The sequence below is a fragment of the Stenella coeruleoalba genome, assembly GCF_951394435.1.
Source record: "Stenella coeruleoalba genome assembly, chromosome: 6".
NCBI classification, from domain to species: Eukaryota; Metazoa; Chordata; class Mammalia; order Artiodactyla; family Delphinidae; genus Stenella; species Stenella coeruleoalba.
The window spans coordinates 40,802,466-40,826,930 of NC_137151.1; the positions used below are offsets into that span (position 1 = coordinate 40,802,466).

Here is a 24,465-nt window from a genome sequence, read left to right on the forward strand (position 1 = left end):
GGAGTTTGAAACATGGCAATAGAGCCATTACTGCTGTATTTCACACGGAAGAGAGTTTTTCTAATCCTCTTTGGCATTCATCTCTAAATCTTGGTGAATTCAAGTAGCTTCAATCTCTGAAAGTTTATTTTTGACTTAAGTGATTTTCTTGCTATTGCTAGATTTTTCAGGTGTCTCACCAGCTGAATTGTTATCTGAATAAGATTTGTTTATTTTCCTTAGCTCCTTATAGCAGGTTGAAGTCTGTACCAAGCAGTCACAACATTTCCTGCCCAAATGCCTTTTATTCTGAGTATACAGTCAATATTTTTTTTTTTTTTGCTTTACCTAAAACATAAATAACCCCCTTATACTCATTTTGAACCTTTTCCCAAAGTCCTTTTCTTATGAAAGAGAAAAAAGGAAAAGCCCTTTAGCAGACCTCTGTGTGATGTGAGCAGAGTTCTAGTCAGGGAGCATAAATCGTGCCTCGTACTCACAAATATACAAGTAACCCCTCCCCTTCCTGCTGTTTTCAATTACTCCGATTAATTTATTTCCAAACTTTTGGCACCCCTCTGCTACAGTACACAACAAACAAATTTACAGTGAGTCCCAAATTAAACATTAATGCAAAATCTTCAAGCCTCAAATTTCATTTGGTTCAGTCACTCTAAAATTTAATAAAATGTTAGTATTTATTTCATATTTAACTTATTCCTATGCATAATGTTGAGTTTTGTACTGAAATCTTGGTGCCAAATTATTAAAGAGGCTTTTGACAATGTGAATGAAAAATGGACTGAACTTAACGTCACACACAAATTCGATTTCTGCACATGCATCTAGCAAATGTCTACTAAACCTGCAGGTAAGCTCTTTACACAACAAATAAATTGGTTGAGATCTTTTGCTTCAATATCTCATTTAAGCATTTCTGAAATTGTAAATGCCCAAGCTCTGGATCTCTTTTTATTTTAAACTAATGTCTGTTTAGTATACATCTTCAGTTCTTAATCTAAAGACGTACCATGTTTGAAAACTAAGAAAACAGGTTATCTTTTTAAATTAGTTGTAACAATCATGTAGCATTTCCAAGGTAATTTCTCAGGTTGGGGTGAAGTATTTCCTCCATAATGCTGCAATGCTGTCTGCAATATAAAGTAAATAGTGTCTAAAAGGGTTGATTATCCCAAGTTGCTTTTTTGGCACTAGATGGCCTGTACAACTTAAAAAGAAACTCAGTGGAGAATATTTGGGGATAAGCTTAACTTTGGAATACAGATTTGAATATTAAGTTTTAAAACTAAACTTTGACTTTTTCTCAAGGTAGATAACATAAAAGAGAGCCAAAAGAAAAAAAGAGCAATGAAAAAAAATTAATGGAACCAAATCCCAAAACAATCTCCTAGTAACTTAGGCCCTAAAATAGATCATTCAACTTAATATTAACAGATTTCCTTTAAGCACTGTATACCTATCTTCTTTCCCACAGACCCTCTGGGCTCTAATATTTTTTTCTTTTCCATCAGTTTCATAAAACCTCTCTCCTTGTTCTTTCTCCTACCCTCACTCCCTCTTTCCTTTTTAACTCCAACAAGAACTCAATAAACCCAAATGGGTTTGTTTTGTAGCCATAAGCAACCTTTCCCTGAAAATCCGAAGTTGTACAATTGCCAAACTAGTGGGGTTTTTTTGTTTTGTTTTTTTTTGCGTTACGCAGGCCTCTCACTGTTGTGGCCTCTCCCGTTGCGGAGCACAGGCTCGGGACACGCAGGCTCAGCGGCCATGGCTCACGGGCCCAGCCGCTCCGTGGCATGTGGGATCTTCCCGAACCGGTGCACGAACCCGCGTCCCCTGCATCGGCAGGCGGACTCTCAACCACTGCGCCACCAGGGAAGCCCCAAACTAGTGTTTTTATTGCTTGTTCTGGTTTATGTCGCTTAGTTGCTTCTGCCTCCAGCCTATAAATCACACTGTGATGGGTACATAGTAGGAACTATAACATTTATTCAATGAATGCATGTGGATAAGTACAGAAGAATAATCCAGGGGCCCTGATTGACCAAGAGGAGCACCCACTAGGTCATAAACTCTTACCCAGTAGGTCCCCACCATTTGTCACCACCCATTTCCTTTCCACAGTTGTCTTGGAACTTCCAGGGAGGGTAATGAGTACAGCCAATAGCAGCTCTCTTAACATTTCATCCAATTAATCAAATATTCATAAGTAGTAATGTGACTGACAGCACAAATCCTTCTCAATCATGTCAAGGATTTGGGGACAATGAAAAAGGAGTTCTTCCTTAAAAACAATAAGAATTTCCTCAAGGGAAAAAAACAAACAAACTCATATGAGTCTTCACATACACCAGTGCTCATTTCTTCTGCTTATATTGGTAGAAATAACAGCAAAATAGTTGCTGCCACATTTACCAGTGCTTGGAATGTTACTAAGTGTATTATTTTATCTAAACCCTCAAGAACTACTGTGAGTCACTCTACTAATTCCATTCTGCAGACACGGTATGGGTAAATATGGGTAATAGGGAAGATGGTAGTAATAATTCTGAAATAAAGGGAAAAGGTAATAAAAAGGCAAGCAATATTGCAGAGTCCACACGTGACCATTACATGCCTAATATCATGAAACATTTCATACAAATCAACAAGAGGTGATGCAAAACAAAATGCATTCATTTTCAAAGAACTTAGAATGTTAACTCTCCCAAGATGATAATTTGAGGCTTATCCTTCTGATATATTGAATGGTGCTACATTCATTTTTATAGAAAATCTTCCTCAATTAAAGATGTGAGTCACTCCTCTATCTCACCCTCATCTACAATGCTACCCCCTTGTTTGAACTACCAACATCTCTCCTGCACAATTACAATAACCCTTTAACTGTATTTACTGTGTCTCTGGTCCTATTTTATTCAGTAGCAAGCACGATCTCATAAATAATTAAGTTGTGTCATGTCACCTCTGGTTAAACATCCAATTGCAGCCTATTATAATGAGAACAAAACCCAAGTGCCTCACTCTGACCTGCAAAGTCCTAACTGACCTACTCATAAATACCCCTTTCTCCACTCCTCTTCTCTTCCATACACAAGCAGTGTACTTTAGGCACACAGACCTTCCTTTCTCTAAGATGTCAAAATCATGACTTCCTCTCAAGGGTTTACATGGGAAGCTCCTCCCTCAGAACCATTCCTAAGCTTGTTCCGTCACATCACTTTTATCTCAGCAAATATGTCAGCCTTCACAAAAAAAGGCCTGCTCTTGATTACATGATGTTATTTTTCTTTCTTCTTAGCACAAAATATTATGTATTTGTCACTTTGCTTATTGTCTGTTTCCTCCTTCACTGAAATGTACACTAAAATGTAAGCTCTGACAGACTAGTTACATTGTCTAACTTGCTCACTTGCCTCTTTCCCAACCTCTAGAACAACTCCCAGCGTATCTCTGCTCAAATTTGTTGAACGAGTGAATAAATAAATGAATGACCACCAACCACATGGGTTGCTTCGGGGATCATATGATTTCAGGAGGAAAAAACCAAGAACAAAATTAAAGGGTCCTGAAAATGTAAGGGATTTCTACCGCTATTAGTAATATACATTAAGTTAATGCTATAATTAATGAAATAATGGATATTTATGTAATGTGATACCAATGCACGCTATGTTTTCACATACATTGTCTAACTTGCATTCGTGGAAGGTGTGAAAGACACTGCTAGGTCTCTCCAGAGTTGGTTGGAGCAGTTTTCTGTAAACCTCTGGTGGTGTTTTCACAGGACTCAGATTAAAATACATACAGGATAAAATCCTCATGCCCTTCATAACCTTATGATCTCCCAGCAATGAGAGCATCAAGGGGAATGGAAAAAAGTCCTAAGATTTTGGTTCTTACACTATCAGGATTAATTTCAAAATACTTGACAATATCGCCAGCAAGTGAAAACAGAAGTAAACATCCTAACATGGGAGAGAACTCTATCCAAAGACGGACAGTTCTAAATTCTACTTATTTTTAATGTTGGTCAATGTTGGATAAAGTCACTATCTTTTCCCCCAAGTAAGATTTTTACGCCACTAGTATTACAGGCCATCAGCAGGGTGCTGGTGAATTGCTACCCTTTTTGTTAGAATGACAATAATATAAGGACTCAGCAAAAGGGCCTGAATTCTGAGTTAGTAATTCTATCTATAAATCTTAGTTATTTTTTAATGAAAAATCTCATAAATATGGATGCCCAGAAGGTGTGATCTATAATAGTTTCACCTGACAAGGCAAAAATCTCACCCATGAGCTGGCATCGTTATCACTGTACTTTCAGAGCTTAATTATGAGAAAATGCCTTAAAAATTAATAGAGTTGAATAAAGTGGAATATTTTAATAAAGCATACCTCCTATTTTAGCATGGTAAAATACCAATAAAATATATCATTAAAAGCTTTAGAAAATGCATGCAAGGTCTTAGATAATCTAAAAACCAAGTCTTTTTAAATCTCAAGAATTTATATTTTAGCAAATGTTTGAGGTTCCTAATTGCCTCAGTTACCTGATCTGTGTGGATTGAAGCTTCAAAAAATTCTTACTGTCAACGTTCTCTCTCTTAGCATCTTTGTCCTTCCTCTCCTTACACATCTTAATTTCTAAAGAAAACAGTCATTCTAAACTCATTTCTGTTATCAGCCTTATCCTACAGTTTTTCTTTTCCACAAATATCTGAAAATACCCCAGGAACACTCAAAGCAAGTAACCAGAACCAAGTTTTACTTCTCTCTTCTCCCCCATCCCTCCCCATTTTTAGTTCTCTTTTCTCATTTTAAGAAGAAAGGGTGAAGATGAACAAACTGTCATTAAAGAAAAACTCAGTGGTAGCAAAATTCTTAAGGAATTAATGTATTTGTATTTCTAAAGTTAAGCCTGCTTGGAAGTTGAAGGATGTCAATGCAATGTGGAAAAGTTAGGACGGAATGTCCTATTGATTGTAAGAATAAAACAAGAGACAGTCTGTGATACCTTGACCTTACCTAAAGAAGAAATGTATTCTTTCAACTAAAATGAGGTCGTGTTTCAACAATACCTGTCTTTGGTCTGAAGGCTAAGCCAGCCAGGACAATGAGGTACATGCATCTCAGGAAGAGATGTCTGACTGTTAATAAGAATGCATTGTGAGATGAAATGGAACGCTGGTATCTTAGCAAGGCAACACACTCTATCTTCTTCAAGAAGTTTTTTTGTTGTTTTTTTTTCTTTTTTCTCTTACTTAAAAAAGTTAGAAGGAATCTCATATGAAAAGGTACTTTCTCAACTTGTCTTCTATAAAGGACATAGTTATAATGTTATTCACATGTGAATGGAAACTCATATATACATGACTATGTTCAAGCTTATTTCTGAGAAAAATAAGGTTAAACAGATGACTCTACAGTAAGAATATTTTTCATTGTTCCTGTAGTTAAAGAAACCTTTGACAAGTCTTGTATATTTACAACTACTTCGGAATATTTGAGAAATTCCAAATGTAGATAATATATCCTTATTCAACAAATAAGAGTGGCGGAGTTATTGAACAATATTAAGTAACACCATCATTACCAACTCGAGCCTTTTGCCCTGATGATACTTACAAGAATCTGACCTACTGGGAAATCAGCAACAAATGAGTGGGCCCATTTATTTAATCAAGCCATTGCATTTTTTTTAACCGCAATTGGACATCTAATTGCAGTGCAGACTAAAACCAAGTTAATGTGACTGCATGAAAAAGTTATTACAGTCATATTAAAAAGCACACTAAATGGTGTTGCCCACTTTATCACTGCAATGATTTCCACTATATATTCTGTATTGAGAGAGGGTCTTGACTTTGACTTTGAAATATATTTTAGTGTTGTAAAATATTTTACAAAATGAAAAATAACTCCCTTAATAAATAAAGCCAATAAAGAAAAATAATAATTTTCAATAAAGTAACATTTGTCTGAATAGGAGTAAATTCAGAGCATGTATTTATTCATATTCTAATAGTGTTTTAGACTCTTATGCTATCCCATGATATAACTATATAATTACTCCCAAACATATTTAATTTGCCTGTTATGATAGGCACAATGACAGTGGTACATCTGATTTACTCTACAAAGTGTAGATATGAAGTATCATACATTAGTCTTTCAGGGAAATATGTTGTTGTTGTTCTTCCATAACATTTAATTTTAAGCTTTTTATGCAACATCAGTTTTACTATTTTACCAGAACCGACTGGCTACTATCTAACAGTTTGATTCTCATTTAGTTCCTAGTCAGTTTAACCAATTTGTTTAGTCAGGAAACTCAATCAACATAATTGGGTTTGTATAGAGAAGGCCTAAATCAATAGGATAGAAAGAGAGAAAGAAACTACATTTTGGTGTCACTGAATTCAAAACAGAGTAATAAATAATATATACTTTCTAACTTGGCCTTGTAGTTATGCCGGGGGGTGGGGGGGAAGGGAGGCCACCAAATCATTTATGAGGAGAAAACATAGATCTAAAATTGTGAACCCAGTTTATAGCAGAAAAACTTCTAATAGAAAAAAAGCATATAAATTTTGAAGGTGTAAGCTTACTTGTTCTGATGTGTTGCAGAATCTTCTGAAGCCTTCATTCCCTTTTCTACAATATAGAGGGTTCAGATGTAGTTGGACAGATTAACAATTTGTTCAAATGAGGCAGCACAGAATAGCGACAACAGTGATTGAATATTATTGCAAGCACAATACTCTTCAAAAGCAAGTGAGATTAAATATACTCATTGGCACATATGTGAATTAGTACGAAAAGTAACTTTTTAGAAACTCAAGTTAATATTTAGAGATATTTTCAAGTTTTTGTAAAGTTTAAATAATGGAACTTTTTTTTCAAGGAACTAAAGAAGGCTAAAATATCTCCTTCTAAACAAAACAGCTGTAGAGTGCCCCCAAGGCTTAGATTTGTGATTGCTTTGTTGCAATTTTGTTTTTATGCCTCTTAGTCAACCGGTTGTTTCACAGGTAAAATTTGGAGAATAACAATCCATATGAAGATATAAAGCAACTCCACAGAAGAGGATAAAAGTATCACTCTTAGTTGTTTGATTGGTTAGAATTATTTTGCCCTCCCTTTCCCACCAAAAAAAAAAAAAAAGAAAAGGAAAAAATGATTTGTGCTCTCTATGCATCAAGGTAGGTTTTGGTCACTATGTTTAGATTAAATACAAAGATTCGGATTTCTTCAGAGAATATAAGGAAGGCTTTTTGAAGTAACTAGAGTAAACATGACTATTTCCTGATAGAAATTTGGTCCAGTATATTCTGGCTAACTCACTATAAAAGTAGTCAACCTTTTGCTCTACTTCTCTTTAGCAGTCCAGCTACTAAAAACATTGTTTTAAATTATAAACATTGGGTACAGCATAATTACAGACATTTCAAAGGCAAATACATTTTGACATTTATTTCCTCCACTGTATGATTCTGTTACAACAAATTATGTGTTAAATGGAAATTCATTCATTAGAATACTGCATGTTCGGAGTTGAAAAATAACTCAAAGTTCTTTCATTTCATAATTTTGTTTTTCAAGGAGGCAATCATAACAAAACTAGACATATACTGTCTGGGTTTTTTTAAAAATAAAAGTTTCATTTAAAAATCTATCTGGGACTTCCCTGGCGGTCCAGTGGTTAAGACTTCGCCTTCCCATGCGTGGGGTGCTGGTCTGATCCCTGGTCGGGGAGCTAAGACCCCACATGCCTCATGGCCAAAAAACTAAAACATAAAACAGAAGCAATATTGTAATAAATTCAATAAAGACTTTAAAAATGGTCTATATCAAAAAAAATCTTTAAAAATCTATTTCCAATTTTCAGGTTAGAGTGGTGTTTTTATAGGTTTTTATGTACCAAGGAAGCCGTTTTAAAGGAGATATCTTCTTTAAAGAAGGTATATCTATATAACAGGTGGTTTCCACTTACTGCTAAATTAGTTTAACTAATGACATCATGTTGGGACAATCATTTTTAACTTTTAGTGTTAATTCTACTTCTTTGAATGTAGCCATCTAGAATGAAGATAAGTGTTTCCTTTGTACAAGAATTGTTTTGACAGACAGCCTCAGAAGATAGAGAAATGTATCAATACATCTGCTTGGTACCTTTTACTACATAGAATCCCTACAACTAGGAAGGAATTGAAGAAAGAGGAGGTGACGTTTCACAGAAGATGTAAAAATTAAAAGCAGAATCGTGAAAAAAACTATCATAGAATGGAGGGAAGATACAAAGGTCCCTCATCATTGTAATCCTTATAAAAGACCAAGTCATGTTCAGTCCAGGTGACTTTAAATAAAGCCTATCTTTACGGTACACCCTAGGCTCTGAAAAGAGATTGACAAGACAAGCAGCAAGAAACTGATGTCCTGGATCCAATACAGTTGCAAACTAAAAATCTCTGCATGACTCTACCGTGAATGGTAAGTAGCATTTACAAAGTGTCATCTCATTTTTACGAATATATTAACTATATCACTCATCCACCACCCTTTCTAAGAATATTTCTTTTTCACTTTAAAAACTCACTACCATTTACCAATTCTAGCACAGTTAACAACATTTAAGTTTTCTGCAGTATTCTCATGTGTCTCTCCATTCTTTAGGTTTAATTATATCCAGCCTCACATGGATGGAAGTTTCTTTATTTGTATACTGTAAACATTTCCATATGATATTTATTACGATATCAGAGGAAAACATTTATCTTAAGAAATTACTTTGTCTAAAGGTTTACTTTAATCTCTTCTTTAAGGAACACTAATTTGGATTCAGCCTCTTCCTAAAAGTGTCATTTGGCCTTCTCCCCCATCCCCCTTCTCTTTCCTTCCCTTATTCTGTTTTCTGTAATTTACAGTCTTTCTTCTTTCAACACATTGAAATTTTTCTTTTTCTATTGTCTCCTTTCCTTTGTACCATTTTCAGTTTGAGCTGGAGAGAGAGAGAAAGGGAGGGAGAGAGAGAGAGAGAGAGAGATGAAAACTCAAAGATTATAGAGACCTCTTCAAAACAAAACTTTAATATTTCTGGAATATAAAGAGACACGGCTTGCAGCTCATTCTTCTTTCAGTAGAGAAAGATTAAAAATTTTGAAATACACATGATTGCCAGCTTTAGATGGTTTTATAGACATGTACATTTAAATGATTACAACAGCATGAACTTTAATTATTTGGAAATACATTTCCACAGTTTATCAGACTCAAGAATGTAAAAGAGACTAGCTTTAGTTCTCTCAATCCCTTTTCTGCTCAGAAAACTTGACAATTTAAAATATACCTCCTTTTAAGTCTTAATCCTTATCAAGCGATACTTTGATGTGATATGACATTGTTATATGACACATTGGTTGATTCTAAGTGAACATGATTTATCCTCCACATTCTGCTGTTAAGAGTTACAAAGATGTTTCCTTTTTTCAAATGTGATTAAATCTAATAAGAACTGACATGCACATTAGCTTATCTGCACCAAAATCAGTGCAAACTAAGAAAATAAACAACATAGAATTAAAGAACAAGTGGATGTGCATAAATTGAATACAAGCATACAGTTCAAGTATTTTTCTATTTAAAAATTTTTTTGAGTTTATACTCAAAGGGAAGAGAAACATAGGTAGAGGGTAATATAATCATTTCTATCTAGTTCACACAGTTTAAGAAGCTACCCATTACTCAATACTTATTTGGAGAACCTGAAAGTGTTTTCTCATTTTCTGGCATGAAGCTAGGTCTTGCACTACAAAACACACCTGTGTAATTCACAAGCCTGTTCTACTCTTCAAGGACAACTGACATAAGCCTGGGCAGAAAGCTACATCTCATTAACCTCTTTCTTGAGCTTATGTTCCCATATCTTCTGGTTCAGGATTTCAGTAAGAGAAGTTTGTCATAATGCAGCAGCACTTTCTTTTTTAACTTTCAACAAGATTGCTCTCTTTTTCTCCCCCCTTTTGCCAAATAAGACCCACCCTTTTCACTTTTGATAGCTCGCTGTGGCATTTTTAGCTCTTTTAAAAGTTGTGTTAAATATGTGTAATAGTGGTAAAGTGTTAGTCTATAACTATTTTTACTTATGTTATCCAATATAGTACTTCTGATGTTGACATGATGATACAATGGGACACTATTTCAGTTTCAGGAAAAAGTAACAATCCTTTTCCATGTACCCTGTTTATATCTTAGATATCCCTCTCCCTATTGGAACTAAATTGACACCAAATTCTAATTCTTTTAATTATTTAGTTTTCTATCTCAGAAAAAATTTGGGGGTCTATATATTTATATTCAGGTATTCATTCCAATCATTGTAGCAATGGCCCTATTCCTCACAAACACATACAAAAGCACTGAGGACTTAGTTCTACATGAGGTCAAATTTCTGGAGAATGGGGACTCACTCAGAAAGAGCCCAACAGCAGCAGTCTGCCAGTGCCATTCTATTTTGCTAGCACACAGGACTGAAAAGCTTCATTCTGTTCATCTGTTCTCGTCCAACTTCAAACATTCTTCCTGAGAAAGGTTGAGAGCTGATTGTTCCAGATCAAAGGCATCATTTCAAGTTAGAGCTATGTGCTTCCATTTTATCAGTATAGTTTAACTATTCCACACCAACTTCAAGGCAAGTTAAGGCAAGTTCAGAAGCCAAATGGTTAGATGGCAATGATATGTTTAAAAGACATATCAGTAAATGTCAAGACTTTCTAAAGGAACTCATATTAGTCTCAGTACTGGTAAATGAAATGACAAGTGTGGGTATGTTATAAAGACTATAATCTGGTTGCCCACAGCAGGTTGAATGGAAACACTACAATTCATTCCCCTGTTCTTTCCTATAATGAAGCAATAATTTTTAGTCAATTCATAATTCGCTTCATATTAACACAGTCACTAAATCTCCCAATGCAACCTTTTGCCTACTTGCTTGGCATTGAGATCTGTACATTTTCTATCTTTCTTACTTCTTTTTTTTTCTAATTAGCCCAAAAAACAAAATGTATCAGTTAATATGAACTCATGCTATGATTTAGAAAAACAAACAAAAAAACTAGATGTATGATACTTCTGATTTTACTTTAAGCAGTTAACCATTCCAATGCCAACGGCCCAACTATTCATCTATTTTTTTTTTCTTTTTTCACCCGTCCGACTGTTGTCAAAGATTATCAAACTTGCACAGGGATTCTTGGGTTTCCAGATCAAAGTTTACAAAATCCAGATTTATTATAATGCCCACTTCCTCTCTCCTTTCTGCTCTGCTCGCCATACCCATTCCCATTTAAACTTGTACCATTCATCAGCTTTTCGGACAAAAAGCAAGGGCAAAACACCAGTGGTGGGTGAGCGTCTCCAGGCACCAAGAGCTGTGTCACAGACCTTCAGAATCAAAAAAGTCAAGCTCAAGCAGGTGCCTGCGCCCAGAAGCTCCCCGAAAGCGTTAGCTTCTCCGATGATGACCCAAATCTCTCCGGAGTCTGCCCCAGAAAGGGGCTACAGAGAGGAAACGGGCTGGAGTCGGCGCTTTCCCCTCTCCACAGACCCTGCGTGCAGCAGGTAAGGAACTTAACCCTGGAGATAAGTTAAGGGAGCACACACTTAACGCGGAGCCTCCGGAGCCCGCAAAAGCTCGAAGCCAAGAGAGTGAGCGCGGAGCGAAGTCTTGAAAACGCGAACGCTGATCCCAACATCTGCAGCGCTTGGGGTGCGCGGGCAGAGGCGCGCAGTCAAGTGCAAACGCTCCCGGGGGAAACGAAATCAGGACCCGCAAAGGGCCAAAGGAAAAAGCTGTGGGAGAGCCGAGGACTCGGGTAGCTGGTTCGGAAATCCCTCACCGCACTTCTCACCACCACCCCCACCACTCCCGCCCCGAGACCGGCGCACAGTGGCCCAGGGTCCCGGGGAGCGGGGCCGCAAGGACTTAACTTCCACACACACTTATCTGCAAGCGTCGCCCAGCAGGAAAGCCAAGGAAGTCCGGGGGCAAGGAAGGGGGTAAGGTGTTCTCCTTACCTCGGTCGGCTCCCACGGTCAGCACCTTGGCGACAGGCAATAATCCCGAGAGAGTGAGTAAGGCGAGGAGAAACTCGGACATCGTGGTCGCCCGGGGAGGAAGCCAGCGCCGGAGACTGCTCGGCTGCACCCTCGGCCAGGCGGCGGCGGCGGCGGCGGCTCGGAGCCCCGAATCGAGCAGCGTCATTTACAAATGTCACTCGAAATTCTTCAGCTCAGTGAGCCCAGCCAGTCCGCCTGGAGGAGGATGTGGAAGGTGTACGGATGCGCGCGTGGGGGGAGAGAGAGAGTGTGTGTGAGCGCGAGCGAGCCGCTCGTGTGTCTTGACTTTTCAATGCAGGGTACGTCTGATCTTACATCACGCAAAGAGGGGCAGTGAGAGATGCCAGCGGAGGGGAATTCACTGATTAATCACCCGGTCCACCACACACCCCTCCGTCGTCCACATAAATCACATCTATTACTTAGTAAGAGGCATTTAACACAACAGGAAAATACCACCACGAACTGAGAACACCACAAATCACAATTATTTCAATCTCCTTTAAGAGAAAGTAACTCCAAGCTGGTTCTGTAGGGATTTGGGTCTTTAGAGAGGAGGGGAGATTTCTGCATTGGGCTGAGCCAGCCAGGCGCCTGGGAAGCTCCGCATTTAACAGCCAGTTCGGAATTATCAGCCACCAGCGCTGAGATAGATGCTTCTCTAGGCAAAGCAGATTTGATCCCTTCGCTCCCTGGAAGCTTCCTTCCCGAGAAGGAACGACTAGCCAAGTAACTGAGCTTCTCTTAGGGAAATGGTTCCCTCTGCTCGCCACACAAATGCAATGCTTTCTGAGCTGCACTTTTAACTTTTGTGCTGAGTAGCACCTAGGGACAAAGATAAAAATTTAGTGACTCAGCAGAAACAAAAAAAAACAAAACAAACCCCTAAAGTCATCACCCGTTGCATAAGAAGGGAAGGTGGTTGGAAAGAGGCCCCTAAGCAGGGAACCATAAAGCAAACAACTGGCACTTTTACAGTGGATTTCTCTTTTTAAAAGGATACCTTGAACCATTTTTAACATGTTTTGATGCTTTTTTTAATTGCTTGTTTTCTTTTCTTTTCTTCTTGCACATAGTATAGTGGTAGTTTAAGAACTTTCCCAAACCATCGGAGGCATTAAAATGAATCAGTGCAATTAAAAACAAAAAAAAGTTGTTTGTATGACCACTTTTTAAATATGTTCATCCAAGTACCTAAAATTTTAGTTACTTGAAAATGGTTGGGTTAAAACTCAGAAATCTTAATAGTTGAAGGCTTACCTTTTTTCCCTTGTGACATCAGTAATTCTTGCCTAACAGCAAAGGTTAAAAATGTTTTGTATTTAATGTTTAAAAACCTGAGATGGGTGTAAAGGAAAACTATAAGGAAAGCACCAAACTAAGCAACAGGATGACTGAAAAGGAAAGGAAAGATGCTTTAAATACTTTATTCAGTTTACCAGCTGAAACTTATTTTAGATGAATGCCAGCACAATGAACTAGCTGCTTACTAGAGTAAAATCATCCAGAAACATCTTTGGATGCTCTTTAGAAACCATTAAAATTAGACTGGATCAAAGAACACAGGTGACTATGAGGGACATTGCCACTTAGTCTGTGATTATAAAATATGTTCTTTAGGTCAGTTTTGCCATATTTTATATATTAAGTTTACTTTCCCTTGTAAATTGACTCATTTCATGCCTAAAAGATGACTCATTCCAGATTTAAAAGTTTGTTTTTTTTCTTTTGAAGTTGTTACGCTTATAATTTCACCTAGTCATTTTATCATTTCATATAGGAAACAAAGAGTTTTCCTATTTTACTTCATATAAAAATTCAGAAACTTTGGAATGAGTGGCAGAGTTCAAAGAATAAGTGAAGAGCGGGAGAAGGGTAAATTTTGAATGATGCTCAAAGTAATAAATATTTCTTTCTCAAGGGTCCACAGACCTCTGCGTTCTGTGAAATATGTAGTCTTTCACTGGAACAAAGTAAGTAGGTGTCTTTCTGACATGAACCCATTCAGTCAACTAGGAGGTCAGCTATTAGGAAATCCATATCCACTTAAGTCTTGGCAGTAAAACGAGGAGAGCTCACAAACCATGCTAAGCACATTCAGGTGCTTCCTCTTCTATATTATTACTACCAATTACCCCCCCATCTCAAAAACTGCAAGGTAGAGGAAAGCAGCCAGGAACAGTACAACCAACCAAAGACTCTTACCGTGTACCAAAGTGCTGTGATTGAAAATCAATGACTCACTTCTGCAGTATATGTAGCAGCCCTGGATTCCACTCACAGCTATTTAAAGGGAAAAGTTATGAAAGATAATCAGAGAAGTAAATTCCTGGCAGATTTTTATTCTAATATATATTCTCAATATGTTACATTTTAAATATGTAGTGCCTCCTAATAATAAATGTATTAAGTGAATTAGGCAGAATAAAAACCAGCTGATCTCTTTTAGATAATCTGGTTGACTTTTTAACTGCCCTGAATGGAAGAAAATCAAGGATGCATTGTCCACACATTGTGACCAGTATAATAAAGCAAAATAGAATTCCTTTTTAGTAGTCAACAATCAAATCACCATGTGTGAATGACACATGATTCAAAATTATGGCGTAAAATAGTGGTAGCAATCATGGAAGTTAACTATCATATAGGCTAGTATACCAACGGAAGATGATAACATTTAACATCAATTATGAATGATTCTCAATTTTATCTTTAAAACAAAGATTGGGACTTATTTTAAGAATGCAAATAGATGTTATTAACAAAGACCTAAATGGTATAAAAACACTCCATAGCAATTTGATGGAAGAATGGATATTTAAGTATGTGTCAGTTGTCAAGTGGGCACAACATGTAGATTTAAATGCATGTCAAGCAGATTTTTAAGACAAAAGTTATAATAAGGACACTGGTTCATACCACAAAGCCATAATAATATATAACAAACAGAGTAAATATTAATAGATACATATTTGCTCTAAAACTGAAATAAGGCCAGTGTCAAAAGGAAACAGAATAAAATTGCCCCATACACAGATCACTTGTATATGGTGGTTCTTATTCCAAATATCCATTGAAAATGACCAATTCATTAAAAGAGAGAGTTTTTATGGGCATCAATGATAAAGGTCCAGGCCAAATTTGACTTTTAAAAATAAATAATTTACTTCTAGATTTTGAATGACTATCCAGATACAATGAATTACATATAAAAGAGAAAGCATAATTTCCTATGAAACACTTTTATTTCCCATCATATATACTTTAATGAAAAAGGAAATTAACAAAGTATATTATTAGCGAAGTGAGAATAGCTAGTTACTGTTCAAATTCTGTGTTCCGATGGCCCATTGTAATTTCTTCATTCTAATCAGTTATCAACACTGACAAGTTAAATAAATTAATTCATCAAACTATACAATGTTATGAAATCTCTCATTGAGATAAATTAAACAAAGTAGAACCAATCATTCTTACTTTCTGCTCTAAAACAACACACGAATATTAATTATCAGTCAGTGGTAATCTTATATTTCCCAATTAGAGCCACGGTTTGGATATATGTGATCAAACAGTTAGCAGATTTCATTTCTGCTAACTTAATTATTTTCTTTGTGCTATTGGGGCTTTTACCACAGACAGTACACAGTTCATGCACTACACACCTGAAAGCCATACTTGGAGGAGAACCTGTGTCTCCTAACAAACCGAGAAGGACAGTCTGTCCCATGGAAGTGATGTGTGTGAAGGAGAGTTGGCCTGAAAGTCAGGTTGCTAGGAATTTCTGTAGCTATCATTCCAAGGGCTGTTAGAGTTCTTACCCTGCCTTTCCACACAGAAAAGTTGCCAGGCAGCAGCAGACACAGGATGAGAAGGAAAAGGAAGGGGATGGTGTGGGGAGAATGAGAATTGTTAAAGAAACATTATCAGTGATTTAAAATAGAGTTACACTGGACAAAGCCACTAAGGAAAAAACAAAAACAAACAAACAAAAAACTTTAGATTCACTTTATTTCTCCAACTGCAGCATTTCAATGCATATCACATTTTTAAGTGCTTTCCTTCAGCAGTGTGCTGTGTTTGGTAACACGCAGTTTGGTAACATGCAGTTTCAACGAGGACATGGGGATTCAGCTGAGATTAACAACTTTAATTAACAACTGAGATTAACAACTTTAATTCCCACCATTTGCGAAGTATTAGGAAGTACGTACACCTGTGAAGAAAATGAAGGGTGATGTAATTATCTAATTAAACCTGGAAAGTAAAAGTATTTCCAGGCAAATTAGGTTTTTCTCTTTGTATATGTCTCAACTTCTCTCTACCGTCCTGATCTGTAAATGCTTCAAGATATACATATTACAGTGAAAAGCACAAATGATAGGCAATTATAACTTTCAAAGAATAAATAATAAAAGGTCAATACGGATTTGACTGTTTTACATTTTCTCTGACTCTTGTTTGACAAACTTTTGACAGTAGGGAGGAAAGGACTCTTTATGGATTTAGACAACCTCATCAGGCAACAATTGACTTCCATAATAATAACATAGACTCAAGAGACAAATCTTATTTTGCTTTTTGGATATGTCTTCAGAAGGCACAATCAGTAGTAATGCAGTCCATGTGTGTTTTAAGTGGGAGAGGGAGTTGGAATACAGATATACCCAAAACTCATCAAATCCTCGGAGTTCTACTCTTGTAGAAATAGCCCTTGAATTTCAAGTCAGTTGCTGATGATAAGGCTTGTTGCTATTAGTGCTTTTTAACCTTGACATACTTGTGGTCAAGATGACCTCTGCATCATCATCTCTGTCTACTAGTACAAAGTTAGTGTTTCATGCTGGGAGCTGGTTGCCAGTGGTCCATAGTCACGATGCACTTTGAACAAGCTTTTGAGGATTTTGATCTCTATCATTTTGGTCATCATCTTTCTGCTCCTTAATTTTAGTTAGAAACTCTAAGGTTGTTGAAACTGGAAGGAATATCTCTTCCAATTTACATTTTACAGATGAAAAAAACTTAAAGGAAAAGTGACTCTCTGAGGTCACGTATTTTATTAATGTCAGAAACAGCCCTTGAATGAAGTTCCTGGTACTTTCTTATATAGGGAGCCTCGCTGATATTCTTTTAGATTTTTTTCTAGCTGTAAGGACTGGTAGCCCAGGGCATTCGAATTCATTCATTCACTTCATAGCTATATATTATGTAACAGCCACTGCACTCAGCACTGTGCAAAGCGCTATGAAGAAAACACACATGGTTCTTGCACTAGCAGAGTTTCAATCTATATCAAAGGTCATTTCAGTGCTAATGGGCTGTTGTATGATCAGGCCACCAGATGGCTGTTCTCTTGCTCTCTGTACATCCCCTGCTTGACCTGCTTCACCTACACCCTACTCACATGACTGACCTTCCTACATACTTGTTGCAGCCCAGCTAGTGATTGTTCTAATCTTTAGACCCGAACATCCCCACCATGATAGCTTTTCCAAGGGGGGTGAGGGGCGTGCCCTCTGCTGGTTTCCCTGGTAACATATGAGCCAACCGGAAGTCAGTTCCCCTTTTAATGGCAACCTCCTCCTCCTCCTTCCTCTCAGAGCAGACTCCTGTCCTGCCTGCATCTACCACACACAATGGGGTGTTGCTTCAGGACCTTGCTTCAGACATGTAAGCTCCCCCTTTCAATTAAACAATTGCTGTCTCTGTCGTGGACTCCGGGCTCCTTCTTCAGTCTTGAAGCTGGGCAACTATAGGCCTTGTAGGCCCGTAGGGTGCAGCCCAACTGCCCTCTTACCAGGATCTTGTGGGATGCTGTTGTGAACCATAGGTATTGACACATAAAGTCCACTGCTGAGACCTCCCAATAAAATCAGGGCTGAGTCTTTCTTGGAAAATATCTTTACGGATAAACCTTTACAGAGAAACCTGAGCCTTTTTATTAGAATTAGACTCTGAATAAGAAATCATAAAATCTATGTTCAAATATCTCGAGTGTTGATACGGACATTTATTCAGTCAGCACATTGTTCTTTTGATCTAGAACTTGGGAGGAAATTCAGAAATGTTTAGAATTCAGAACATCCAGAAGTTTTGTCAGTGATAACACACAAATTAATCAAGAGTCAGTGGATTCTGTTGTGTTGTGGATTCACATAGACTCAGAGGACAAAAAGAGAACATGGAAAAGTCTGTTTCAACTTCTACTCACTTATTTATTTTTATTATAGCTATTCTTTTGGGACCCTTTCAAGTGTTTTATTCACTTTATATTTAGTAATTTCCTACTTAATATCCAAATGGTTTTTTTCTTGTTTAATTTTTATATAGTCTTTAACATAGCACAATTTCTATAACCTCCCATATGATATTTTTACATGGGCTTTTCCCTACGTTAGGTACTCAGAGACTATTTGTCTTACTGTTGAATAATGGCTTTCCACTTTTTCCCTTAAACTTGTTTAATCTTTCTTATAGCTGCTGTTCCCTGGTCTTTCTGCCATGAAATACATCCCTGTATCTGAAGTAAACAGGATAATACAATGACAAAGATAGAGGTTAGCTGTAGGCAATTCACAGAGGACTGAGAAGATGGGATACCAGAATTATATTAATTACACTTTATATATACTTTAATAAAATGAGTCACTGTTAAAATGTAAAAAGTACTTTGGAGCTACAGTATCTTTGGCCAAGTTTAGTTTTTTGTTTGTTTGTTTGTTTTTGGGGGACTTTGGTTTTGGTTTGTTTTTTACTTTAAGACAGGTAATTGTTTTGTTTTGTTGGGTTTAATATGAAGAGTAATTATCTACTTTTTTCTATTCCTTTATCTCATAAATTAAAAAAACAGTAAAAAGAAACAAAAAATTAAAAAAGGAAGAGAGGGCTTCCCTGGTGGCGCAGTGGTTGAGAGTCCGCCTGCTGATGCAGGGGACACGGGTTCGTGCCCTGGTCCAGGAAGATCCCACATGCTGCGGAGCGGCTGGGCCCGTGAGCCATGGCCGCTGAGCCTGTGCGTCCGGAGCCTGTGCTCCGCAACGGGAGAGCCCACAACAGTGAGGGGCCCATGTACCACAAAAATAAAGAAATAAATAAGGAAGAGAGAAGAGAAAAACAAACCTTTCTTCAAAGTATGCCTTGCTTAATTCCCACTGGGAACAGCTTTTCAGAGGCTGTCAGCAGCTCCATTTGGGCACGGTGCCCTGTCACAGGGTAAGTACTAGATAGGTGTGTGGTAAGCGGAGTACATTTAGTGTTGAGTTTTTATATTTTTTAAAAAGTTTGCTTTAAAGAAAAGTTACAGAACTAACTTTTCCAAAACATTATTTTCTCTAAGTAGAAAAATTCATTTCTCTCACATAGGAAATGTCTCTTGCCCTCTGAAAGTGCTTTTCTGTTATGAAAATTATACAATAAAAACTCAGATGCAAAAAGGAGCTGTCTAGTCCAGAACAGAATGCCCTAATTTTGTGTCAAGCCTCTTTTTCTGGGAAGAAAAATAGTGACATTTGGACCTAGATATATTTATCAAGATTTGTGAAAATGTGTGATTTTGCATGAATACTGGCAAAGTTAAATTATAGTTGAAAGACCATTAAATGCTTTTATGACTTTCCATTGCTACATTCTGCATTGTAAATAGATTTTACCAAGGGTATCATTCACATGCTAAACCATACTACATAACAACAACAACAAAAAGAGTGTTAAGACAATGTTATTCACAAGCACACAACAGAAAAGTTAGAAAAGGATGAATAGCTATGTTTAGATACAGGATAACCAAGAATATTTTTGGTTATTCAGTCTTACATTGTGATTAAAAGCATTTACTTCTAAAAGAAGTACCAATTTGTACTTTTAGGTGTATATCAATCCTAATTTATTCCAATTTAAATTACTGTTATTTTCTTGCCAAAAGAAAATGAATGGAAACTAAAAGAAATAGTTTTTATTCCCTTTACTGGACTTTGCCTAAAAACTATATTACCATGATATGAGAAAAAAGGAATATATATTATGTATATATATATATATATATAATACATACATACATACAAATATATGCCACATATTGACCTACATTCAGAGATTTTATAAGATTAATCAAAGGATTGTTGATTTTAGTCTTTTTATCTAAAACTAAGGAGATTAGTCCATTTGGACATTTACACAAAAGTATATCTAACCACTATGAAAACAGCTCAGAAAAAGTAACATACTCTGTTGTTCACATATAAGAAAATATGTTAAAGGACAAATTATTCCAGGTCTGAATTTGACTGGGGAGTTTAGAGAACCAGTCATGCTCCAAGCTTTGCATTGCAAGTGAAAGCAAACTACAGTTTCAAGGATGATATGGAGGCAAGTGCCGGGCTGGTTTTGAGGCTCTGAAATTGATCCTCTCTGCCCCCAATTCCTCCATACACTTTAGATTTATGGAAGTCACAGTTTCCAAACCAAAATCAGAACACATTGCCTAATAAATATAATCATTGGGCAACAGGACATAATATTTCTACTCAAGGTGTTCCACAGAAATCCTCTCTTTGGCCATAATAAATGTATAAAAAATCCTATTTAAAGCTTTCAAGGTACATCAAGAACCTGAGACTCTTCTCAAATTATTGTTAGGGATTACTGACATATATCCCAATTTTATGAAAGCAAACATTTAGGTGCTTTAATCATATGGGAAAGAGAGTTAATATCTTGCTTGATAATGTGAACAGGCTGTAGGACACAACCATACCTGCATGCAGGTGTTTCAAGTTAGCAACTTAAATGGTACTACATGTGATTTCATTATTTGCAACTGTGATAGTGGTGAACAAGCTAAGGAAGGGAGGTGCTTAGTACTCATACATGCCTGTTTTAAGATCAAAGCACACATTAAGCTCGCTTATATGAACATAATAATAGAAGTGAAAAACACGTGCTCTGAGTGAAGTGCACTGGGAAGCGCTTCAGTGGGAAATTCAATGGGGGATTAGTATTTGTGCTGGATGGGATTCACATCACTATCCTGAGGGCATCTAGATGTTAACTTTTAAGCTACCATGATTTGGACCATATTAAAATAAAAAGCAACTTTTAATCTACAGTTTCAAAGCCTAAATGAAACATTTCCCCATCACTTTAAAGAAAACACGTTTTGATCTCAATTAGGTGCCACCACAGATTTTCATTTAGGTTTGGGTTGAAATTAAGTCTTAGCCACCAAAACGGAGTTTAGTTGAAGTAGCATCTGGCACACAGGCTGCTGGAGTAGCTTTTCGTTGTCCCCTCATCTTCCTCCACTCCCAACCCCCCGAAAATAAATATCACCACCATTTGTTATGACTTTTCTGTGCAAATGGTAGGTTAACTCCTCCTTAGGAATATTATTTCAAAAGTAATTTAAATAGCTTCTCACATTAATCAGCTTTAAAACCCAGAGAGAATGAGGTGAATGACTCTGTTTTTTACTGTTTTATGCAACTAAATGTCTCCAGAAAAGAACTGTCACTGGCATTGAACTATAATGTAGAAGAAACCTTGTTTGTAAGTTTGAAAGCACAGACCAACTCAGCTGTCTACACTATCATATCTTTATGCTTGTAGAATAATAAGGCTCATAATGCCATTTAATCCCACCTTTTAATATCCCTTTGTCTTTTATTGGGAAATAGTAGAAGCATGACAAAGACTATTTCTGTTTTACTCAGTTTTTTGTTTTTTTTTTTTGTTTTTTTTTTGTGGTACGCGGGCCTCTCGCTGTTGTGGCCTCTCCCGTTGCGGAGCACAGGCTCCGGATGCGCAGGCTCAGCGGTCATGGCTCACGGGCCCAGCCGCTCCGCGGCATGTGGGATCTTCCCGGACCGGGGCACGAACCCGTGTCCCCTGCCTCGGCAGGCGGACTCTCAACCACTGCGCCACCAGGGAAGCCCCCTCAGTTTTGTTCTTTATAGAAAAGGTAAGAGGAAAATGTGCCCAAGGGTTTACCCCTTTACATCTAAACAAAATCTGAGAAAAAGCAGATTCTTCCATTCATAGTACTTGAGTGCCCCCTATAGGATACTCTTTATATTTTTCTTCCTGTAGCTAGGTAAGCATTTAAAAATTGTTACTGCATGGAATTTTATTTAAAATAAAAATAGGGACTTCCCTGGCGGTCCAGGGGTTAAGACTTTGCCTTCCAACGCAGCGGGTGCGGGTTCGATCCCTGGTTGGGGAGATAAGATCCCACATAACTCGCGGCCAAAAAAACAAAACATAGAAGCAATATTGTAACATTCAGTAATGACTTTAAAAATGGTCCGTGTCAAAAAGTTCTTTAAAAAAATAAAATAAAAATAAAATGATAAAAATAGATGTATTTGAAATAAGCAGTCCATGATATATTTTCCTTTCACTGTATTTTCCTATCTAAAAAGCCAAAGCAAATTATCATTTTAATCACTTAATTGTTTCTCTGCTTTTGCTAAAAGTTCCCCTACTCTAAAGTTCTGATTTACCTGCTTTTCTATTGTATGTCTGCATTTATTGTACCAATTACTTTGTTTAAAAATATGCATCTAAAATTTTTTTGTGTTTTTTTGGATAGAAGTATTTGCTTAAAATATAAAATTAGTTATAATTAGCTGTAAGTTTTAGAAAATAAAAATAGGATAATCCTTGTGTGGGAGGAGGTCCAATTGTTGATCTGGCTGGGAAGAGAATCTTAGAACTCCTTAAATTAACTTAACGTCTATTAACAGTATGTAATAGAAATAAAGGAAGCATATACTTTCCTATTCCTGTCAGATTGATGTCAGGTGTGTGGTGCCTGAGATTTCTTGGGTTTTATAAGCGTTTTCTATTTGTACTGTAGCCTGGGGTTGAAAGGTGTGGATAGCGAGAAGGGAAATAAAATTCTAACCACAGTTAACTATGTCATATTCACCCTGCATTTATCTAGTTAAAAATATATATTCAATACATACCATGGGGACTTCCCTGGTGGCACAGTGGTTAAGAATCTGCCTGCCAATGACGGGAACACGGGTTCGAGCCCTGGTCTGGGAAGATCTCACACGCCGTGGAGCAACTAAGCCCGTGCGCCCCAACTACTGAGCCTGTGCTCTAGAGCCCGCGAGCCACAACTACTGAGCCCACGTGCCACAACTACTGAGCCCATATGCCACGACTGAAGTCTGTATGCCTAGAGCCCATGCTCTGCAACAAAGAGAAGCCACCACAATGAGAAGCCCATGCACCGCAACAAAGAGTAGCCCACGCTCGCTGCAACTAGAGAAAGCCTGTATGCAGCAACAGAGACCCAACGCAGCCAAAAAACAAAAAAAAATTTTAATTAAAAAAAAGAAAAAAATACCATGGCTGAGACTTTGCTATAGTCAGAGCAATCCGCTTAAGAGATAAGGCCGTAATTAGAGCCTTTTAAAAATAGGCTATTGAATTTATATTCTATGTAATGTCCTTGGATCCAAAAAATGTTATTAATGTCTTCGGTCTAGGACAAAAACACACACACAAACACAGTTTTTGGCTAAAACCTTTTTGCTTTGGATTAGTTTATTTCTGAATGAGAAGCAGATGCAGCCAGTGGTAAGGAAGCAATGATGTAAATGGGCAGTAAAAAGAAGGCCTTCATTTCCTTTCTTTCCTCTCATGCTTCTGCTCTCATGTATTTATTGCGTGCTTATTATTTGAAAGGCACGTTGCTTGGTGCTGGGATTACTTCAGCGGAAAGCCATGGCCCCTGTTTTCCGGAGCTATATGTCTAATGAGAAAATATAAATCCATCCAATATGTAATGGTACTACAGGAGAAACTATTACATTCACATTTCTATATAAACCTGCTGGAATCTTATCTGGCGTTTCTACATTCCCCATAGCAGAGGCAGCCGAAATTCCAGAAGCCTATCCCAGGTTGTAAAAAATAATTCTTTATCTATTAAAGAATAATTTAAAGAGTGCTAGACTAGTTAATCCAATGATTCAGTACCAAATCTCCCTGGCTGCCTACCCCACTTTATAGATTCATTTCTACATTCTGCCACTTACAATCTAAATGATTTGTGCCAACTACTTAAATTTGTCAAACCATAATGTCCACCTCAGAAGACTAGAGATAATGCCAGGACCTCCAACGGTAACAATTACTGGATTATGCTGACATCTGCTGTCACTCTGCCAGGCCCTTCACTTGTATTCCACACATGGGAATTTTTCAGGTAGCCTGTTGCAATGTGACTGATCTATTTAATGGCCAATCTATTTAATGATGCTCATGTTCTAGGCAAATCCACTGTCCATTAAGCCACATTCTACAAGACTCACTGCTGTCCCCAAAGGAGAT

General features: G+C 37.2%; 1 protein-coding gene across 7 annotated transcripts in view; it reads right to left on the reverse strand.

The window, feature by feature from the left end:
* The window catches only part of LRP1B (LDL receptor related protein 1B), a 1,831,517-nt gene that overhangs the window by 1,764,571 nt on the left and 42,481 nt on the right, over positions 1–24,465 (reverse strand). For 6 of the 7 annotated variants that reach the window (XR_013828854.1, XM_079925117.1, XM_079925118.1 and 3 more), the window contains exon 1: positions 12,082–12,886. Coding sequence is in view for 6 of the 7 variants with exons in the window: in XM_079925117.1 (XP_079781243.1) it covers positions 12,082–12,268 (187 nt within the window). In the remaining variant the exon portion in view is untranslated. Of the gene's footprint in view, positions 1–12,081; positions 12,887–14,328; positions 14,407–24,465 lie in introns of those variants that run through there. The other variant, XM_079925113.1, reaches the window with a different exon arrangement.